Source organism: Hippopotamus amphibius, chromosome 2 (assembly GCF_030028045.1).
Source record: "Hippopotamus amphibius kiboko isolate mHipAmp2 chromosome 2, mHipAmp2.hap2, whole genome shotgun sequence".
NCBI classification, from domain to species: domain Eukaryota; kingdom Metazoa; phylum Chordata; class Mammalia; order Artiodactyla; family Hippopotamidae; genus Hippopotamus; species Hippopotamus amphibius.
In genome coordinates this window covers 65,123,072-65,145,586 of record NC_080187.1, presented here as the reverse complement: position 1 = coordinate 65,145,586, position 22,515 = coordinate 65,123,072, and the positions used below count along the sequence as shown (strand labels likewise).

Genomic DNA, 22,515 nt, shown 5'->3' with positions numbered 1-22,515 from the left:
TCCTTCAAGGATGTTTTCGCTCAGTTTATTATTTTTGTGACTCACCCATGTTTGAGTCTTTTCATTGTTGAGTAGCACCACAATTTGTTTATCCATTCGGTTGGTAGGTGGTGGGCATGTCTGTTTCCAGTTTAGGACTATTACCAAAAAAATGCTTCCATGAACATTCGTGTACAAGTTTTTGTGAGAACGTATATTTTCATTTATCTTCAGGAAATACCTAGGAGTGGAAATACCTAGGGGTATAGTGGGTGCAAAGTCTCCAAGCTTTTCTTGCCTTTGGGTGCTTTAAGGCAGGTTCTCCCCCTACCTATTTATTCTCTACATGGGTACGTCTAAACGTCAGTTTATTGTTCCTGTTAATTGAAGGAGGGCCTCCCAGAACTGCCTTCTTTGACCAGAGTCTACCTGCTCTAGCATTTTATAAATTAAATATCCCATATTTTCATTATAATAATTACTTTTAAAAATCTGAAATTTCAATTTTTTAGAAAAGCTAAAGATTGCAAGTTAAATAGATATTTGAGCCTAACTACATCAATGCCATACAATGGTTTTCTATTGGAGGCACTGAACAACCAAGAACATTTTCCGTACTGATAAGAACTAAAGCAGAACTTTTGACAAATAACTAGCGCCAAAAAAGCCAGAAAGGAAGAGTCTACATTACCCAAAACAGGAAAGAAACAAACACACGCAAGACTGTTTTAAAATAGAATATACATTCATATTCGAGTTGAACCCAAAATCTGAACTTCGGAGTCATTTTGGTTAATTTCCTCAAAGAGATCAACTAAGTTTACAGTGAGCCTCCAAATAAGTTTTGGCTGCAAGTTTCTTTTTTTTCTTTCTTTTTTTTTTTTTTTTGGCCAATCCGAGTGGCATGTGGGATCTTAGTTCCCCAACCAGGAATCAACCTGCACCCCCTGCACAGGAAGCGGGGGAGTCTTATCAACTGGACAGCCAGGGAAGTCCAAGACAGTATTTTAAAGTCACTTCTAACAACAGCCTTAATCATATTTACATTTAATTTGCTTCTAGGTACACACTTCTAGGAATTTAAGTCACAGTCAAAATCTCATCATTACTCTGTTTAAACCACAATTCACACTAAAGAGTTGCTTGTGAAATCGTTTTGCACAAAGCCAGTAGACAGGCTGAACCTTGCCATTGCAAGTAAACAACTAAAGATCTACCAAAAATAACTAATAAAAAAAATTAAAACAATTTGCTTGACTCCGAAAAGTAAACTGGCCCTGAGTGGATTCTCTGGGGTTGACCCCAGATTCAACACATCCAGGATATAAGTGAAATGAATTCCCAGTAACTGATGACCCTAACATAAAGCCTGGGATAGAGCTGGCAATAGTTTAATACTTCTTTACATCAGTATTTTTAACACTGTAATAATGAAACAGATGAGGAAGTTAAATGAATATCTATATTCTAAAAGGCCATAATTCTAAAGTAAGAAAAAGGAATTCACACGATAGTTCCAACTACGCTAAAAAGATGTCTGGAATGAGACTGGAATGAAATAGAAAATGCACCAAAATAATAATGGTGGGAGAATATATGGCTGTAGGTGACATTTCTTTCCATCCTTAGATTTTTATATCATGGCTATCGTATTTTTAAAAGGAAAACAAATTATAAAGGGTTTAATAATGAACATATACTTTAAACTGTAAATTAAGTTTTTATTCAAAGCATCTTTTAAAATTACAGCATGTTTATTCTTATGCTGTTAATTCTGCCAAACTACAACTTAGCCATATGAAGCATAAAACACTTCAAAAATTTGAAAGTAAACCACATTTTTAAAACAAAAAGCAGTCTTAACACATCTCAAATTTTAGATGCCAATGTATTTTGTCCAAGTATATAGCTTATATCAAAAAAGAGAACATTTTAAATATTTCTATAGTAAATAGTTGTAATAATTTCTTAAAAATTCCAATTATACAAATAAAAAATGTTTGTGAATATAACTATTATAGTTGACAAAAGCTGACAGGAGAAACAAAAACTCTTACTTTTGAAGGCCTTAAATTTTATTATCTGTGAATTGGCAAGTATTTGTATTTTTTACATTCCTACTGCACTTCCTTCTTTAGGTAAGTTCATCAAATTTTAAAATTTAAATTTCCCAAGACTGATGAAGCTTTTTATCTTTCCTTTAAGTCATATTTGATAGGAAAAATTCTAGAGAAAAATGTTGAAATCTAAACCAAGAAAATTCAGATGCTAAAGTCTCTCTTACTGTGCTCGTAAGTGCTCCAAGTTAAAATTCTATATACCAGATTACAAAATTCTTAGACCATTAAAATATAAATTCTCTTATTAGAAAAAAAAATCCCTCAAGATTTGTAATTTACTGCACAGAGGAATTACATTTTTAAAGTATGTCCTCATCATACACATTATTTGTTACTATCACCTTTCATACTTTTGCTCCATTTCAAGACATTTACATACCTCCCCTTCCCCGTGGCTACATGTTTTAAACTATCTGTGTACTGCAACACATTGGGATTTTGAGAAGCCTACATTTTAGATAATGTTTAAACTACAGCTGTAGGCTACTACTTCAATACAAAAAAGAAAAAAAAAAGGCACTGAAAAGCCCATATTTCCCTCTCTTATTCTGAAGTTTACTCCAATTAAGCAAACTATAAAATTACTGCGCTATGTTGTTATTTAGTTTATGCTTCAAACAAGTTAAAATGATGGATGTTTATGCCTACATAAAGGAGGTGAACTACTCAGCTCTTGATTTTTCTATTCATGCTTCAGTACATAAAGTGGTGTTTAAAAACTTCATCTATTTTGGAAAAAATGATTTAAAACCACCACACGAGTTAACACACTTGCAGTTAAAACTATTCCAGAAGCCTACTTATTTGAGTTGCTAATATTTTCTGCAGTGTTTAACTGATAGCTAAATTTAGTGAACACAAAATAGCTTGGCATGTTATTCTGAAGTAAAGCAAGAAGGTGGTTTTATGCACTGAAAATATAAATAGGAGGCTTCCATCTGCTAATAATTCTAAACAAGCAGTACATTTAAATTTAGTGTTTGCTAACAAAAGATCTAAAACAGCTCACTACAAAACAACCCTGTAGATGTCCCTTTTATTAATAAAAATCCAAGTGCCAAATCTAATTACAGGGCCCATAATATTTTTAAAAAATACCAATTACCAAGTTACCTAGACTTTGCAAGATTAATCATTCAGTTTCAGCAAATGAGAAACATGAAATGTGCAAAAGTTGCCAAATTAACAAGCTAGGGGTGACAAGTGCTTTCAAACCTAAACATCATAGTGAGTTGTAAAGCCTCAGAAAGATAGAATAAGACTGATTTTACTCCAAATTTGAAAATTCTGAACTACTGTTCCTCTTACCAAGATCTTCAAATGTCTATTTTCTTCCAAAGTCTGTAAGTTAGAAAGTCTTCCGAAATAGTCAGTTTTCCGTTTCTCTAAGTCTTATTAGGCACACTATTTTGCAATTTAAAAATATATATCTTACACACATCCTTTCTTGCTTGTTTCAGTGTTTACAGTATTGTTAAAGATACTAATATACATTGTTAAAAAATGATCTTATAAATAATCTATTTAAACCTTCTTTGGCTACATGTACCATTTTTTTTTTTATACAAGTGTCTTATTCAGAAAGTGCTTCCTGTGAGAACTGCTTCCAATGAATGCATTAAACTTGCAAAATCTAGCTTCCCACAATATGTAGTTTTCTACCCTGTACTAGAAGTCCCGTATTTACAAAATATTTTAAACTTTACAACAAATCCATTACCATATAAAAAAAGTGCAATTCTCTCTCACCCCATATTCTGGGGCAATGACATTCTTCATAAATTTCTACAGAATAGCAGCCTATGATAAGCAAATAAGGTGCTTAGCTTATGCCCAAGGATCTACTTTTTAAGTACGCTGGGCAGTACTTTTGTACAGTGGAAGAGTCAGTGTTCGGGCTACTGGCGGAGTGGCGCTCCCGTCAAGTTCGCGAGCTCGATGAGAGCGAGGGCTCCGTGCAGGCGCTCTCGCTGCTCCTGCAGCCGCCGCTGGGCACCGCTCTTCTCATCGTCTTCCTCGTCCGACTGAAGGTACTCCAGAGGGTCCTGCTGCTCCTGATCCGCCTTCTGAACCAGCTTTCCTTTCAAGGTGGGAGTACGCTGCTCTCGTGTTTCCCAGTACCTATGTGAAATGCATCCACATTACTTATACAGTATACATAACATTCTCAAATGTTCACTTTTCTTTAAAGAAAAAAAAATGGGGTGAGGGTCCTTCACAACTGTATTTTTTATGTGTTTCAGTTTATAAAGTTATAATGTGTTTTCAAATGCATTACATATATTTCCATAACAGAGGAAAAAATTCAAGGTCAAGAAGTTGAAGAATTCCGAAATCAACAAGTGGCAGTTCTGGGTCTCATACTCAATTCTCTAGTCAACGTGTTTTTTGTCATTAAACTATAGCTGCCTTAAAGATCATATATGAAATGGACTAGAGTAAAATATAGAAGTAGTAGAATAATCATTAGAAACCTATTAATTCTATCCACAGAGGGATGATGGCTTCTGACAGAGCTAACTATGAGAAAGTTTAAAACCACAAAATAGGACAAATGGATTAATATGTGTAACACATAGAGCTTATTCAAGTCAAGAATTTAAGAGCACCATCATTATTCTACTACATAGCCAACTGATAATTCACAAGACAAAATGCAAATGTTCCACCTTTTTTGATAACCAAAGAAAGGCATATTTAAATGATAGAACCGTTACCTACAAAAACGTCCATTCAAAGACTTATATATTCATGTTCATAGTAGCTTTATTTGTAATAGCCAAAAACAACATAAAGGCCCATCAAGAGGTGAATGAATAAGTAGAGGTGCATCCAAACAACAGATACTGCACAACAATAAAAAAGAATGAACTGATACACTCAACATGATGACTCCAAATAATGATGCTAACTGAAAGAAGCCAAAGGAGTACATACTGTATAATTCCATTTGTATAAAACTCTAGAAAATGTGAACTAACTGTAGTGACAGAAAGCAGATCAGTGTTGTTTGGAGTGGAGGAGGGCAGGGAGATGCAGTGACGATGGATTACAAAGAGACATGCGGAAACCTGTGAAAGTGATGGGTATGTTCACTATCTTGATTTTGGTGACAGCTTCGCAGGTGTCTACATGTGTCAAAATGTATCAAATTATACACTTTAAATATGTACAATTTATTGTGTGCCAATTATACCTCAATAAAGCTGTTTTGAAAATTACATACAAAAAAAATACAACTACCAGATTTCAGGAAATCCGAACTACTCAAACTAGAGTAGTTTTGGAAATACTCAGAATTATAAAAAAAGAAATGCAAACAGTTCAATAGGACTTGAAGGACAACTAAAAAGGGAAAATAGCAAAATAAAAGTTTAGCAAGGTCAGCAAGGACTGGGTCACAAAGGGCAAGGGCTTTGAATGCTATGATAAAGGGCTGAGACGTCATACCGAGTGTCATATTAGCATTTTAGAAAGACTCCTCTAACAGCAGCACAGAGAATGGACTGAGGTCACTGAGTAGATGGGAGAAGAAGATAAAGACAAAGATGACTAATAAGTTTTTAGCTTGGGCAAAATTAGATATAATGGGGCAGTGCGGGCCAGCCAGGAGGAAGAGGGAGGAAAGAAGTGATGCAGTACTCGAGACAAACATATTCCCTGCCCTTGTGGAATTTACGATCCAGCAGGGAAGACAGCCACTGAACAAATAAATAAATGTGTGATGGAGGTTTTGAGAGGGAAAATACAATGTGTTATAAAAGCATCTATTAAGTGGATTTAACCTTGTTTGTTTTGGTGGTTGGGGGGCAGGTTAGGGAAGAACTTCCTGAAGTTTAACCTAAGTAAGAAATGAAGAATGAGCAGAGTGGCTCCATGAAGTGGGACGTGAGCACAAAGGCCTGGAAACAGCAGCAGTGGTGGTGTTGAGAGACAAGGGGCCCAGGTGGCTGGAGATGTCTGTGTTGCCAGAGGGAGGCGGAGCCAACAGCAACACAAGTAGGGATTCTGGACTTGGTCCTCAGCGCCGAAGCAGCCAGGGAAGGTAGGAAGTGGCACTATCAGCTGCTGCTGGTGTGTGTGTGATAGATGACTCCAATCAGAACATCCTTAGAGAAGTGTTTTTATACTGGTCCCCTTGTCGCCATTAAAAAAAATCGAACTGGGTGCTTTTCAGAATTTTACTTTAGAAGAACCTCTAGTCTCTATCCCTCTAATAATCAGCACATAGCTAAATTCACTATAAAGAAAATGAAGAGGGGTTCAACTAATGACAAATGAAATATAATACATAAAAAACATTCTTTCCAAATGGGGCGAACTCTTGTTTTAAAATAAATTGTGGTCTGAACACCCAGACTAATTAATATCATATAGTAGTTTTCTATCACACAGATTCAAATAAAACTCCTAACAATTCTGTGGTTTAAGGAAATGAAGTGCCATTTCAAGTTATTTTATAAAATGTATATAAAAGCAACTTATTTAAACTGAAAGAACTGTCAAAGTCCCCAACTTCAACCCACACACTGGGCAGTGTTCTGCAGTAGACTCCAAGGAGAGCCTTACTTTGCCAGCCATTCGGCGGCAGCCTGGTTGTCCACAGCCTGGGGTTTACTGAGAGCATCTGTGGGCTCTTCTCGCTTCAGCCTGGCATAAGGGTGCTTCGGACAGTGGCGGTTTGCATGGGTGAATCTGCTCAGGCAGCCTTCAAAACACAGAAGGAAACACTTATCAGAATCTGGACATCCAGCAGACATGGAAAACATTCGGTTTCACTGGTATCCAAGAAAAGTAAATTAAGATGATGAGATTTATCTCATAACTTGAGAAAAAAAAATAACCCTAGGCTTTTATTATCAATGCCACTGAGAGGAATGTGAAGACAGTTCTTTCACCTCTTGGTCATTGCAATGTAAATGCATTCAACCCCACTGGAAAGTGACTTATTAGCACACGTCATAAAAATGTTCAAAATCTCTGACCCAGGAATTTCATTCTTGAAATCTGTTGTAAAAAAAAATCCCAAAAGGTAAACAAAGCTTTAAGTAGGAAAACATGCTCCTTGTGTTTGTTGGTAACAAGCAAATTTTAAAAACAAATTACATATTGAATATCTAACACTGAGGCAATCATTGTGCATATGCTGAAGCAAATTCACTCTGCTACATTTGTAGCAACCAACAATAATCAAGAAAACCATGGAGCAATAGAACAAAACTGTATTGAATTACAAGTATAACTGTGTAAAAATGTACATAAGAAAAACAGCTTAAGAAACTGTGATAAAAGAGTAAGAAAACACTTAAGAAAAGTGTTAAGAAATTACCAACAGTAGCAATACTGCGCTGGTAAAATCCACCCCACCCCCACCCCTCCTATACTGAAAATTTAGACAATAACGTGCTTCTTTCAGTTTAACAGTTAAAAAGTTTAAAACAAAGTAAAAGCCTACTCTAAGGTTGTATTTACTTTTATAGATTTTTCTACTGCCTACAATTGGATAAAGCGTTTTTAATTGCCCTGTAAGATTTTCACCTAGAAAGAATACTTTATTTAAAAATCAATCATTTCCCAGAAATCGAGCATGGATAACAATTAGCAAGGAAGAAAACTTATGAAGTTTGATAAAATCCTTATCAAAAATCTCACTTCCCCAAAATTCAAGCAAAAGATATTTTAACTTTTAAGTCACAACTAGCTATTCCATAAAGTTAACTCCTAACATCATACCATTTTCTGAACAAACAAAAGGTTTTTCTCCGGTGTGAAGACGCTGATGGGTTTTGAGCTGTCCACTTTGAACAAAGGCTTTTCCACAGTCTGGATAGTCACACAGATAGGGTCTCTCACCTAAGTAGACAGATGTTATATATTATTTCTGAGACAATAAGGTGAGAAGGGAAGGGACAGGAAGAGAGAGTCAACCTTTATATAAGTTATGACACCAAACAACAAAAACATGTCCCAGCCTCTACAGAGCTGCAAGTGGAAGCACTAAGGGCACACTTCGATGACAGGAAGCAGCTACCCACTAGGAAGCACAGTATTTTCTTTAGGCCTTGAGCTTTTAGGTACCCAGGTTCAAATCCTTGAAGTTATCACCGTCAGCTTATCCTGTATTTTCCCCCCACAATCCAAAGTGCCAGCTCTTGCCCATTCTTTACCGTGTCTCCCACTCCCGCCTGCCCACTGCTGCCTCCTCTGGTCAGACTGGGAGCCCCTCCCACCTAGAATGAACCCCGGCAGGCCTCTAGTCTCTGACCTGCACAGCACTTCCGGAGTAGCTGGCAGAGAACACTTGCTTTTTTCAACCAACTACCCTCTAAAATTACCCCAAACCCTACTATACTCATTGAACAGCTGAAAATTACCTGCTGAATTGTAAATGGTCCTCTAATACCTGCACTATAGCTACTAGGTTAGGGAGCAGGGTTCATCTTCATTTCCCTCCTGGAGATTCATTCCAGCCATGAGGCAGTTCCCTATCTTCTACTCCTTGAAATCCCTATCTTTTCTGCCCATTCAAATCTTCCCAATCCTGTAGGCTCTCAGTGAAACGCCTCCTACCCCCCCAACTCCCACCTCCAAATAATTAAGCTACATATCCCTTCACTAACTTAGTATCCTATGTTGTTTATGTATCATGGTACTTACTCTCCTTAAACAAAGATGCATATCACCTTGTAACTCAATTTCAATTCCTATGCACAACACAGTGCTAGGCTAAAGAAAATGCTCAAAAAGGTTGTTGTTCAATCATAATTAAACTTCTTATTTCTTGAATAAACATTCTTTGGTCCACAATTATACACTGGTTCTTCCAATATGACTCAAAGAATAGTAATGAGTCTTCCCTAAGTTTCTCATTACTTAGAAATGTACTAAATGAATGTGACAGTTGGACACAAGTTAATAAACACAGAATAAAGTAAGAGAAAAGCTTTTTACAGAGCGTATACTATTAGAGCTTAACTACAGCATGAAGCTCTTGGGCTCAGTTCCCCGGCATACAGTGCAGTAGGCCTGGAAGTACTGGGTGATACACAGTGAGTTAGCAGTAGATCAGGACTGGGACTCAGGCACCTTTTTATTATGCCACATGGTCTTGAATCTTGGCAACTGATTCCACACTGGCAACATGTACTCTACAGCTGTGAACCAGCTATTTGGGGTTATTTCAGACTAAGTAGATTGAAAAAAATACAAAAATTCTCAAAATCAGATATTCATTAAATAATAGTTTTATTGAATGATACCTAAAGTCAAAAGCTCTTAGTCACCTTAGTTTTTAATGATTCAAAATTAAAATTTTACCCTTTTTCAGAGATTTAGCTAAGAAAACTATATTCTAGCATATCATTAAAATATATATTTTAAAAAACTGAAAGAAAAAAAAGAAAAAGGAACAGGTGATGACCATAAACATAGTGGAACAAATAGGGGACTAAGGGTTAAAAGCCCCAAGTTCTAGACCAGGACTGACTAAGAGAAAGAGTGAGAACCCTCCTAGCAGCCACAGTAACAAAGTAAAAAGAAACAGGTAAAATTGGCACTATATTTAACCCAATATATCTAAAATTTTACCATTTCAATTTGTAATCATTATCAAAAATTATTAAGGACATCGTTTACTCTTTTTTTCATAGTAAGTATATTTTACACATACTGCTCATCTCAGTTTAGACTAGCCACATTTCAAGTGCTCAAGAGCGACATGTGCTACTATATTCGCCAGTGTAATTTTAGACTTAAGGGTATGAGAAGCTGTAAGTCAGTGGTAACTGGGTGTTTTTGTGCCTCAGTTTCCTCATCTGTATATTATTTGATATTATTGTTAGAACCATAAAGCTCTTTCTGGGACCAACTTTCTCTATGGAAAGAACAAGACCCTCTTTATATTATCTTTTTGCTCTCTATATGGCATTTTTACAGTATTTTAAATGCAAGTATAACCTCTACACAAATAAAGATATATGATAGTCTTGGGATAGCTACCTCCAATACACTTAATTCTGAAAAATTATGCTTCACCTTAGATTTAATAGGTCAAATACCCTGAGGACTCTAGAAATTCCATTAAAAACTTGACTATTACTGATTTTGGATTTGGCCTACAAATCAGTTTTAACAGTTATACAGACAACTTAAGGGCATATCAAGTAAAATTCAGATTTATATAAGGATAGAACCAAATTTAGCAATAACATTCCTATGACAACTACGTTAATTACCATGATAACTTTAGAAGTCACATGGTATCAATGTTCAGAAAACTATCCCTCCCCACCAAAAGAGAAGCTGACTACACAGTGCCTGTTTTTAAAACTTTACAATAAGGAAATGTAAGGTAACTAAAAATTGATTTATAGGCCCAAACATCAAATCAGCTTTCAGCTAAGTATCACGTTTGGTATTCTCTTAAAATTTGCTCAACTTACCTGTATGAGTCCTTTTGTGAGCCTGGAGCGATTTTTCCCGTGGGAATACCCTATTACAGATGTTACAACGGATTCTGCTGGACGAATGCTCTCCTTCATTTATTAAATCCCGTACAGTATCTGCTCTGGGTCTACCACGTCGGATTCCATCCTGTTAACAATTTGTATAAACATTAATATAATTTCTTGGGCTCCACTCATTAAAACAAAATATCATAATACAAGCATACCATGTTTATTATGCTTTACTTATTGCATTCTGCAGATACTGCGTTTTTGTTTTTTTTTTACAAACTGAAGGTTTGTGGCAACCCTGTGTTGTCAGATGGTGGTTAGCATTACTTAGAAATAAAGTGTTTTTTAATTAAGGTATGTACATCATTTTTTTAGACATAATGCTATTGTACACTTAAGAGACTACAGTATGTGTAAACATAACTTTTTACTCACTGGGAAACCAAAAAACTCATGTGACTTGCTCTATTGCAACACTGGCTTAAGTGCAGCAGTCTGGGACTGAACCCACAACATCTCAAAGGTATACCTGCAAATGATTTTTTGAAATGTTTCTTGAGTGACATCAGTGAAATAACAAAGTAGGTAGTTCCAAGGGCCCACCCCTCCACAGATCACTGAAAAGTGGAGCAAAACCTGTCTGAATCAGCTTTGCTACAACTCCAGAAAACGATCAGAAATTGACAGCAACTCAGCAAACAATGAATCAAGAAACAAGCGACATAAAACAGTAGGAAAGTTTTGCAGTGCTTTTTCAGCTCTTGCCTCACGCCTCTGGGCAGTGATCTTTGAAGATTACTGCCTTCATTCTCAGTGTAGGAACCTAGTCCCAGGTTCAAGAGAGAACAGAGAAGACTTTATTCTGAAAGAATTGTGTGTGTTTGTTTTGCCCAGCCTGGGGGCTACCTGAAGGTCTGACACAAGATCCTTATCTTTGTGTTGCTTAACTCAGAACTCCCTCTGGGCAGAAAAATGGCTACACAGAGGGCATCTCCCAAAAACCTTGTAAAGCCAGTAACAACTTGCTGCCACCTGGAGGAAACGATTTCAGCTAAGGACACAGACGCACCAAAGCCTGGGAGGAAAAGCTAGGGAGAGAATTTCTTTGAGAAATTTGGGTATTGAAAAGTTCCCACATTTCCTAAAGAGAGGAATTTAGGAAGTCACACACTTGCCCAGCGCAGGAAACATAACTCAGAAAAGACCTGAAAAGAACCTAAGCTTTCACCTCTGCCTGATCTTTAGGCTCAGAACAAGCAAGAAATGAAGGCTGAGACAGAGTTGTAAACCGTCTGGCTAAGTATAGAAGGAGAGCTACAGCACAGGATGCAAAGTTAGAAGGGGGTTTTCCCCCTTTCATTTCTTTTCTTCTTCTTTTTTTTTTTTTTTTGCTTCAGGCATTCAAGGCCTTTCTCAAAATGAGCTGACCACAAGCTAAAGAAACAGGCTTTAGAGAACAAACACAATAAAGAATAGGGTTTACAAAAATAGTTTAGAAAAGTCACCAAACAACTACAAACCACAGCACACAACTAAAACAAACAGAGAGGAGAATCTGATTTCCAGTTACTACTTTATAATATTCAAAACACCCAGCTTTCAACAAAATATCACAAACCATGTAAAGAAACAAAAATATGGCCCATACATAGGAGTTAATTTCTCCTATGAGGAAGCAGACATTGGACTTACTAGACAAAGATGTTAAGTAAACTGTCTTAAATATGCTGAAAGAGGTAGTGGAAACCATGGATGAAAAACAAAAGAAAACCACATGAACAGTTTCAACAAACAGAGAATGTCAATTCTCAATAGAAATTCTAAAACTAAAAAATACAGTAACCGAAATGAAAAAAATTCACTTCAGAGTCTTAATGGCAGATTTGAACTGGCAGGAGGAAAGAATCAGCAAATTTAAAGATAGGTCAACTGAAATCATCCAGTCTGAGGAACAGAAAGAGAAAAGAATGAAAAAGGGGCTCCCCTGGTGGTGCAGTGGTTAAGAATCCTCCTGCCAATGCAGGGGACACAGGTTTGAGCCCTGTCCAGGAAGATCCCACATGCCTTGGAGCAACTAAGCCTGTCTGCCACAACCCTGAGCCTGCACTCTAAAGCCCGCAAGCCACAACTACTGAGCCTACGTGCCACAACTATTGAAGCCGTCATGCCCAGAGCCTATGCTCCGCAACAAGAGAAGCCACTGCAATGAGAAGCCCGTGCACTACAATGAAGAGCAGCCCCTGCTCTCCGCAAACAGAGAAAGCCCTGTGCACAGCAATGAAGACCCAGTGCAGCCAAAAATAAAATAAATTTAAAAAAAAAAAAAAAGAATGAACAGGGCCTAAAATACCAGTAGGACATCAAGTGTCTTATGGGTCCATTTGGGCTGCTAAAACAAAATACTACAGACTGGGCAACTTATAAACAGCAGAAGTTTATTTCTCACAGTTCTGTGGTCGTAAAGTCCAAGATCAAGGTTTTGACATGGTCAGTTGAGGGACTACTTCCTAGTTCTTAACCTTCTTGCTATGTCCTCACATGGCAGAAGGGGCAAGAGAGCTCTCCAGGGCCTCTTTCATAACGGCACTAATTCTGTTCATGAGGGTTCCACCCTCATGACCTAAGAACCTCCCAAAGGCCCCACCTCCTAACACCATCATCTTTAGGGGTCAGGATCTCAACACACAAGTTCTGGGGGACACCGTAGCATCAGGCATACCCACACGCACACAACTGGAGATCCAGAAAGCAAGAGAGAAAAGGGCAGAAAGAATATTTGAAGAAATAATGGCTGCAAACTTCCCACATTTGATAAGACAAAAGTCTAAACACCCAAGAAGCTCAATCAACTTCAAGAAGAATAAACACAAAGAGAAATACACATGGAGACATAAACTATCAAAAGACAAAGACAGAGAGAGACTCTTGAAAGCAGCAAGAAAGAAGCAGTTTACCATGCATATGGGTCCTCAATATGATTAACAGCTGATTTCTCAGGAGAAACTATACAAATCAGTGGGATGACATGTTTAAAGTGCTGAAAGGAAAAAAAAAATCAAACAATAATCTTATATTCAACAAAACTATCATTCAAAAATGAAGAAATTAAGCATTCCCAGACAAAAGCTAAGAGAGTTCATTGCTAGTAGACCTGCCCTACCATAAATCCTGTCCTTTCACTTCAGACAGAAGTGAAAGGACAATGGACAACAACTCAAAGCCACACAAAGAAATAAACAACACCAGGTAACTACATAAGCCAGAAGTATTATATTTTGGGCTTATAACTCCTCTTTTCTTTCCTATATAAAAGACAAATGCCAAGTGTATTAAAAAATAATCTTTGTCAATGGGAACAAAATATAAGATGTAATTGTGACAACAATAACAAAAAGGGAGAGGGATAGAAATGTATGGGAGCAGAACTTCTGTATCCTATTGGTGCTAAAGTGACATTAGTTCAGAATAGTTGTTTTACATTTTTAAGAAGTTAATTATAATCCCCAGGGTATCTACAAGAAAGAAAGAAAGAGAGAAAGAGAGAGAGAAAGAGAGAGAGAGAGAAAGAGAGAGAGAGAGAGAGAAAGGAAGAAAGAAAGGAAGGAAGGAAGGAAGGAAGAAAGAAAGAAAGAAAGGAAAACCAGAAAAGGAAACTAGAAAGGAAAGAAAATGGTACACTACAAAAAAAAAAAGAAGGCAGTAATGGAGGAACTGATAAACAAAATAGGTATAACACATATAGAAAACAAATAAAATGGGAGAAGTTCCTCCATATAAGTAATTACTTTAAATGTAAATAGATTAAATTCTGCAAATAAAAAGCAGAGATTGGCAGAATGGATTTTTTTTTTAATGAACCAGTTATATGCTGTCTACAAGAAACTCACTTTAGAGCCAAAAACAAATAGATTAAAAGTGAAAGGATGGAAAAAGAGATGACAATTATAAACACATGCACACCTAACAACAGAGCTCCCAAGATGTATGAAGCAAAACTTGGCAGAATTGAAAATAGAAAGAGACAGTTCAAAAATAGCTGGAGACTTTCACTTTCAATTAATGGATAAGGACAACTAGACAGCTCAACAAATATACAAAAGACTTGAACAACACTATACACCAAGTACACCTAACAAGACATATGCAGAATATTCCACACAAAAACAGCAAAATATCCATTTTTCTCAACTGTACATGGAACATTTCCCAAGAGAGACCATATTTGGGGCCCAAAGCAAGTATCAATAAATTTTAAAATATTGAAATCATCCAAAGCATCTTCTCTGACATACATGGAATGAAGCTATAAATCAATATAGCTATAAAACAGAAAAAAAACTGGAACATTCACAAATACATGGAAATTAAGCAACAGTTTTAAACAGCCAATGAGTCAAAGAAGAAATCACACAGGAAACTTTGACATGAATGAAAATAAAAAACACAACATATCAAAACTTATGGTATACATTTCTAGGATTAGAAGCCTTAATATAAGGTACCAAAAGTGATATACAGATTCAGTGCAATCCCTATTAAAATCCCAAAGGCCTTTTTTGCAGAAATGGAAAAAGCAATCCTTTACTCACGGAATTGCAAGAGGCTCCAAGTAGGGAAAACAATATTTTAAAAGAACAAAGCACAACTCACACCTCCCTGTTACAAAACTTACTGCAAAACAATGGAAATTAAGACAGTGTGATACTGGCGTAAGGAAAGACATAGGCCAATGAAACAAAATGAGAATCAAGAAATAAACCTTTATTCTATGGCCAATTGATTTTCAACGAGGGTGCTAAGAACACTCAATGGGGGAAAGAATAGCTCTTCAACAAATAGTTCTCAGATAACTGGATTTCTTCATGCAAAAAATGAAGTTGTACCTCACACAATATGTTAAAAATCAACTCAAAATGCATCATACATCAAAATGTCAGGGCTTTAAATCTTTAAACTTTAAAACTTTGAAACTTTAAGCTTTGAAAACTTTAAGCTTTGAAACTTTAAAACTCTTAAAAGAAAACAGGGATAAATATTCATAACCTTGGATTTGGCAATGGATTCTTAGATGTGGCACCAAAAGGATAAGAAACAAAAGAACAGATAAACTGGACTTCTAATTAAAAACATTTGTATCAAAGGACATTATCAAGAAAGTGAAAAGACAACCTACAGAATGGGATATAATACCTGCAAATCATATATCTGATAAGGTTTTAATATCCAGAATATATAAAGAACTTTCACAACACAACAAGAAAAAAGCAAATAAAAAATGGGTAATGGACTTGAAGACATTTCTCCAAAGTAGTTACATATATGGCCAGCAAGCCCATGAAAAAATGGTCAGCACCATTAGTCATTAGGGAAATGCAAATCAAAACCACAATTGGGGTCAATTTTATCTCAGTAAGGCCTGAAGGAAAAAAAAAATTAAAAAAAAAAAACCATAAAAAACACCTACATCCAAACTGAAAATGTTTTTACTGCTTTCAATATAAAAACCTAAAGACTTCCTAAAGCTTAAAAACATCAGCCTGAAACCTTGCTAATAAACCACAGCAAAATTCCCTTCAATCAACTTTCACCTTAAAAGCTCAATCGCAACATGGATGAGTTATTATATAGGATAAATTATGTCCAAAAAATTCTTAGATATTGAAACCTATTTCCCCAACAGCCAAGAGGTGGAAGCAACCTAAATGCCCACTGACAGATGAATGGATAAAGAAAATGTGATATATACAGTGAAAAATTATTCAGCCTTAAAGAAGAAGGCAATTCTGCCATATGCTACAACATGGATGGACATTAAGAACATTATCCTAAGTGAAATGAGGCAGTCACAAAAAGACAAATACTACATGATTCCACTTATATGAGGTTTCTAAAATGGTCAAACTCTTAGAAACAGAAAGCAGAATGGTGGTTGCCAGGAGCCATAAGAGGGAGAAAGAGGGAGCTTGAGATGGGTATAGTTTCAGTTTTGCAGGATAAAAAGATTTGGAGTTCTATTACAACAATGTTCAGTTAATACTTTAAAATGGTTAAGATGGTAAATTACATGTTATATGTTTTTTGGCAAAAAAGTGAAAAAAGAAAAAAGAATGTGAGAAAGCACTGTGGCAGATTATAATATTGTTAAAGTATTCACTGCTCCTCCCTCACTGTGGGCCCTAATGAGGGCAACCTGGCCATATGACTTTGCTTTGGACCAATAAAACGTAAATACAAATTACATGTGTGATTTCCAAACAAAAGCTTTAAAAGCCATCACAAGGTTCTACCATCTCTCTTTCCTCTCTGCCTCGAGACGCACATATTCCAGGCAGGGGACGTTCCTTCTGGGTCCCAGAATGAACAGGATGAAGAGCACACCTGCTGTTAACCCTCACAGGATACATAACATGAGCTTTGTTTAGGTTGAGACTGAGATTTTGAGGTTGCATTCTGCAGCATGGTTTAGCCTAAGATAACTGACTCAGGCACACTGTTAATAAATATTTGTTAATGGGATAAAGATCTTATCAATTCTCCACAATAATTGTATAAATTGTTGCTGGTTATGATCATATCATGATTAACTTTTAAATAGTTTTAAAAGTGCAAAACAAACACAGCATCTATGATCCATAAGAATAGCAGATAATTTGTTCTGTTAAGAAAAAAATGGAACATGAAATAAGATTAATTAAAAACCTTAGTAATACAACTCCTCTGCCATGAAAGGATCATTTCCCTAATATTTTTTAAATACATAAAAACATATTGTTGACTCTATTACAATTTGAAATAACTGATTTAGTATCAAATACTAAACTATTTTGTATCAAAATTTTAAGATTATCCATTACTATTTTCTCTGTTTCTGGTTAAAAAAAAATTAACATGCATGTTTAATAGTGGAGGAAGATTTTTTGTTTAAAAAGTTAACTATTTGGCTACTTCCCAGTAACTCTAAGATCTTGTTTCCTCTGCACATCATATATTTACATTTTCCAAGTGAGAAACAGAGCTGAAAAATGCAACATAATGCAATATCTCAGCCATACACAGGTAGGAATTCACGGAGTATATTCTTTCAGCTAAGAAAATTAAGCAAGGCAAATAATCATCTAATACCCTAAATAAATGAATAAAGAGCATCTTTTTAACCATATATATAAAAATAAGCAGTGTCACTTAAAGAGAACCCTTTTCATTTTAGCCTTAGCAATAAAAAAAAAGCATATTTCTGCGTACATTTTGACAACAGTGGTGTTAACTCATCATTGACTGTAGCTTAAGAGACAAATCTTACCAATAGTGCTTGATGATTTGCAAAAAAGAAAAAAGAAATGCTAAGACATCCTATTGCTATTATGTGGCAACTGCTGCAAAATAAGCTACTAGAAAGAAGCAAAATGAATAAATCACCAAAAAAGTTTGCATACTTCAGCAAGGTTAATTTTTAAAACAATCTTAGTACCTCCAGAAGATAGTGATTTTGAAAGTGTTTTCTAAAATAGTTCATGATAAATGTTGTTTTCAATGTCAATAACTTTAAAAAGTTATTTAATAAAATTTGAGTTATTTCTCAAGCCATTTAGAATAATATACACATTCAAGCAGGCTTTTGAAAAAGTTATATTCAAACTTGATATTCGTGTGATTACTAAAAAAGCTAAAAGTCCTTGACACATTTTTATACAAAGTAAAATTCAAATAAAGTGTGCAGACACAACATATAACACAACATGGAAGGAAAAGAAAAATAGTTCTCAGAAGGAGGCATGTGTACCTTCTCATTTTCATAAGCAACTGTAAACAGATCTTATTTCCCTTTTCAAACAGATTTAGATCCGAATTTCCTATGGCTCGCATTTCTGCTTCCTAACTCTATCTTGACCACTTCACAAGTCTTAATCTGCATCTATCTATTGTATTGTGTGTACTCTCATAAAGCATCTCAATAGAGATACTGTAGAGGTAGTTATGAATAGTGTGTATTATTTCAAAAGTCTACTTGCATCTTTGTTGTTTTTTTTTTGGCTGTGCCTCCTGGCAGGATCTTATTTCTCTGAACAGGGATCAAACCCATGCCCCCTGAAGTGGAAGCATGGAGTCCTAACCATTGGTCCACCAGGGAATTCCCTACACGCCTCTTCTTACGATAAAGAAATAAACCCCTAAAGTTAACACACACGATAAACACAGGAGTAATGTCATGTGGTGATTAAGAGTAAGGGCTCTAAAAAATTCCAACCAGTCACTTATTATATGATGTTAATCTCGGGGACTTCTCTAATTCATCCTTTTTCATCAGGTAAACAAGGTAATTAAAGAATTCAAAATAATCAACACAGAGTCTGGTGGTTTGCTCTGCAAGGCAATAAATAATAAATGGTGGCTACTATATTCATGTAACATGTTAACATATTATGTTTAAACCTGGTGGTGATCAAAAACTACTGTGTACTAATCAGCTGTTTGTAAGGCTATGTACAGTCTAGATGTTTAAAGTGACCAATGATAGAAAGGAGAAACAGGATAGGCAGCTGGTAGGTTGTGAGGGTAAATGGTATCTTAGGATATGCAGAGAAGCCAGACTACCGTGAAAGCCACAGTGGAAGTAACCTCATGAATGCAGTGTGAGTAAAGGGCACAAAATATGGAGGCTTGGAATATCCTTTGGCACCGGAAAATAAGACCTTCTCCCTTCCCTCCCAAAACTCTACAACCTGGGAGGAGAGAGTGCTAATATATTATTAACTATATCTCAATAGTGCTAAACAATCTTGTGATGAGGGGCCAAAATAAGTTGGTAGAAGGGGGATGTTCTCCCCACAGGCAGGGAGGCAGTGTTGCACAAGAACAAACAAGAAAGCAAGGAAAGCTGACACCAGGTGTGTAGGACTCAGATGTTAACATCTCCCTTGGGAGCAGTGGCAACAAATAGTAAATGAACACAAATGTTGTTCCCAAACCCACAGCTGTTATTGCCTCTAATCCGCATACTGAGAGAGAAGCATGTTATTGCCAACAACTATATTACAAACTTGTCTCCCATCTTCCCAAAAAGTGAGCCAACTCAGCCAGCATGATTCACTTATGATGTATATGGAGATAAAAGAATTACAAGTACTTTAGAGAAGCAAAACAAAGGAGGCTGGAACTCTCAATCTTTAGTCTAGAATGTACTTACCACAAATCAAACTATGTAACTTCCTTAAATGAAAGTATATTCCAGACCTTTCCCCCTCAAGATGGAGAAACTAAATGAATGAATTTTTGGAGCTATATTTGGATTGCTTCATTGATAAAAGGACATGTTAAAATCAATTTGTCTGATACTTTATAAAACAGTTACAGTATGAAAGACTGTGACGAGGAAAAAAGGTGAAATATATAAAAGCCTTTTCACTTTTACACATTTTTCATAACTTGTTATGTTTTTACTTCTGAAAAGAGGTAGACAAAGTGAAAATAAAATTCAAACCCATGCATTATTAAGAACTTTTTTTAAAAGGTTTATGTGAAGATAAAACTGTTTTAGGCCAAAAAAATCTTAAAAACCCTATAGATTTCACTTATCTATAACATTAATCTTTTTGCATAATCCAAAATTAGATTTACTCAGCACTAATATAAATATTTCTACTTCTTTCAAATTTTTACTGAAGTGCAGCTTCAAGAGTTTAAGTGTGTCAAGGCATATAGCTGTATAACTTTACAGTTCTTTAATAACAAGGCCATCAGTAACAAAGTGTATCAATTTCCTCAGGGCTCAACACGGAGTTTCGACATTTTTGCTACTGCGTGTAAAATGATGACCAAACTTGTTTCAATTTTTACAGTATTTGCCAATATAGATGTACTTATCCACAAGATGATTTACTTGTTTTCTCTTTAGCTATATAGCCACTTAACAAATAGAACCTGAATGTTAACCTTGTATTAGCACCATTCATCACACAAATACTTAACTGCTCACATTTATTCAGCATTTACAGAGTATATGGGATTAAAGTTGAGTCAGTCAAGCAGAGAGCAATGGTCTCGGCACTCCTGGAGCTTACAGTCTACAGAGGTAAGCGTGTGTCAGCAGGGAGGCAACCCCGACGCACGCTTCAGGACTAGGAGCCACAGAAACTCAACTATCCCGCTACCTAACTGTGTACCTTGGGGCGCTCCCTTCACCAATCCCTCTAAGCCTCAATCGCCTGATCCATAAATTGTAGGTCTGAATCCTTTCCAGCTCGAACACAGTCTGAGACTCCAAGTAATTCGAGGTTGGTGACAGCTGCGTCCCATTCCACTCTGCTCTCAGAACCTAGCAAAGTTGTACGTTGGATGCGTGAAAGACAGCGAGGGCTCAACTCCCGCTGCAGAAGAGTCCCTTAAGTCCCTTCTTGTCCTTCGGCCATCTCTGCAAGGCATCTTTAGCAGGGTCGGGGTAATCTACTGTGATGAAGCAGAAACTGCGCAACCCCCTCACTTCCCGCACCCAGGAGGAACAGTTCAAGGCCTGCGGCCCCTTTCCGCCCTCCCCCGCCAGACAGGACTCAGCGGTGGGCCGTAGGGCTGGCAGAGCGGGTTGACCGTCTCCCTCCGCGACCCCAGGCCGCGCTCCCGGCCACTGCACCTGCCGGCCGGTGGCCTCTGGTCTACTGGGCCTCCCCGCCCCACCCGGCCGGTATCACGTGACTGAAACCCAGCCCCGCCCCCCCGGGGGGGGCTCGTTTTTTGGCGCGCGGCAGTGACGTCAGCGTCCTGTCACCCGCCCCCGCCCCCGCCGCAGCCAGAGCAACCTCGCGTTTTAAACTCGGCCCCGCCCCGCCCGCCGCGTCCGCGGGCGCTGCCGGCTCCCGGGCCGCGCCGTTAACGGGCCCCGACTGCCCCGCGCCCCGCCCGCCCGCGCCGCTTACTTTGAGGTGGCCGCTGTCCGGGCTGCTCGCTTCCTCCTCGTCCTCACCTCCTGAGGCGGCGGCTGCGGCGGCCGAGGCGGTGGGCGGGGGTGCGCCCCGGCCCCGAAGCCCCGGGTGCTCGGCAGCGGCGGGCAAGGCAGCCGAGGCGGCGCCCCCGGCAGCCCCGGGGCTGAGCGTCACGTTGTGCGCGTTCTCGCCCCAGCGCCACGGGTACACCATGAAGTCACTGAAGCCGGGGCTGGTGGGGATGAGCGGCGGCGGCGGCTCTGGCTCCCCTCCGCCGCCGCATGCGGGCTTGATCGGGGTCGTCCTGATGACCGACACCAGCACCCGCTTCGGGGAGTCCTGGCAGAAGATGATGGGCGGCGGCTGCGGCGGGTTGTCCGCCATCGGCGCCTCCACACCCCGGATCATGGCCCGGCCCGGATCCGCAGCTCCGGCGGCCGTGGGCCGCACTCCCCGAGCCCGGGTCTGGCCCTTTGCTCCGCCCGCCCGCGCTGCTCCGAGTGGCCGGCTCTCAGTCCCGCCAGCTCATGGCAGGCGGACGTTTCCTGGAACCCTCCTGCGCGGCGGCCAGCGAAGGAGCAGAGCGGTTCGGCCGGCACCAGGCGGCCAAGGCCGGACCCCGGCCCTGGGTCAAGCCCGCCCTCCGCTCTTTGTTGCTCCCCAACGCGGGCTGCAGCGGCGGGAAGCGGCGGACGGCTCGCCTTGCGATGACAGGAAAGCAGGACGCGCGACGCCGAGCCCCCGAAAATAACAACCTGCCGCCAGGGTCCCCGCTCCAGTGTTTCCCGCGTTACATTTCGCGCCTGGGCGGAACCAATCACCGCGAGGCCCCTGCCTGCTGGCCACAGCGGCGAGTGACAGGACGCGCAAGCCAATAGCCGGGCCTGGACGTCTTTCCAGCCAGAGCCGGGCGGAGCCGGACCTGCGCGCGGGTCCTTTCTGCCACGCCATTGGCCGCCGCTCTTGTATTTTTTTCTGCTTGAGGAGCCAACAGCGTTCGAAACTCCCGGGGAGCGCGCGACATCTGCCCCCGGAGCCCAGACACAC

General features: G+C 38.7%; 1 protein-coding gene across 1 annotated transcript; it reads right to left on the bottom strand.

Annotated features, from left to right (window-relative positions):
- Positions 1-3,663: 3,663 nt before the first annotated feature.
- On the bottom strand, positions 3,664-22,281 carry ZNF367 (zinc finger protein 367). Its single transcript, XM_057722960.1, has 5 exons — positions 21,463-22,281; positions 10,541-10,691; positions 7,833-7,952; positions 6,669-6,807; positions 3,664-4,220 (listed from the first exon to the last, which is right to left on the bottom strand). Exons 1-5 carry the CDS (start codon positions 21,874-21,876, stop codon positions 3,998-4,000), a joined length of 1,047 nt encoding a protein of 348 aa, XP_057578943.1. The 5' UTR covers positions 21,877-22,281; the 3' UTR covers positions 3,664-3,997.
- Positions 22,282-22,515: the final 234 nt, after the last annotated feature.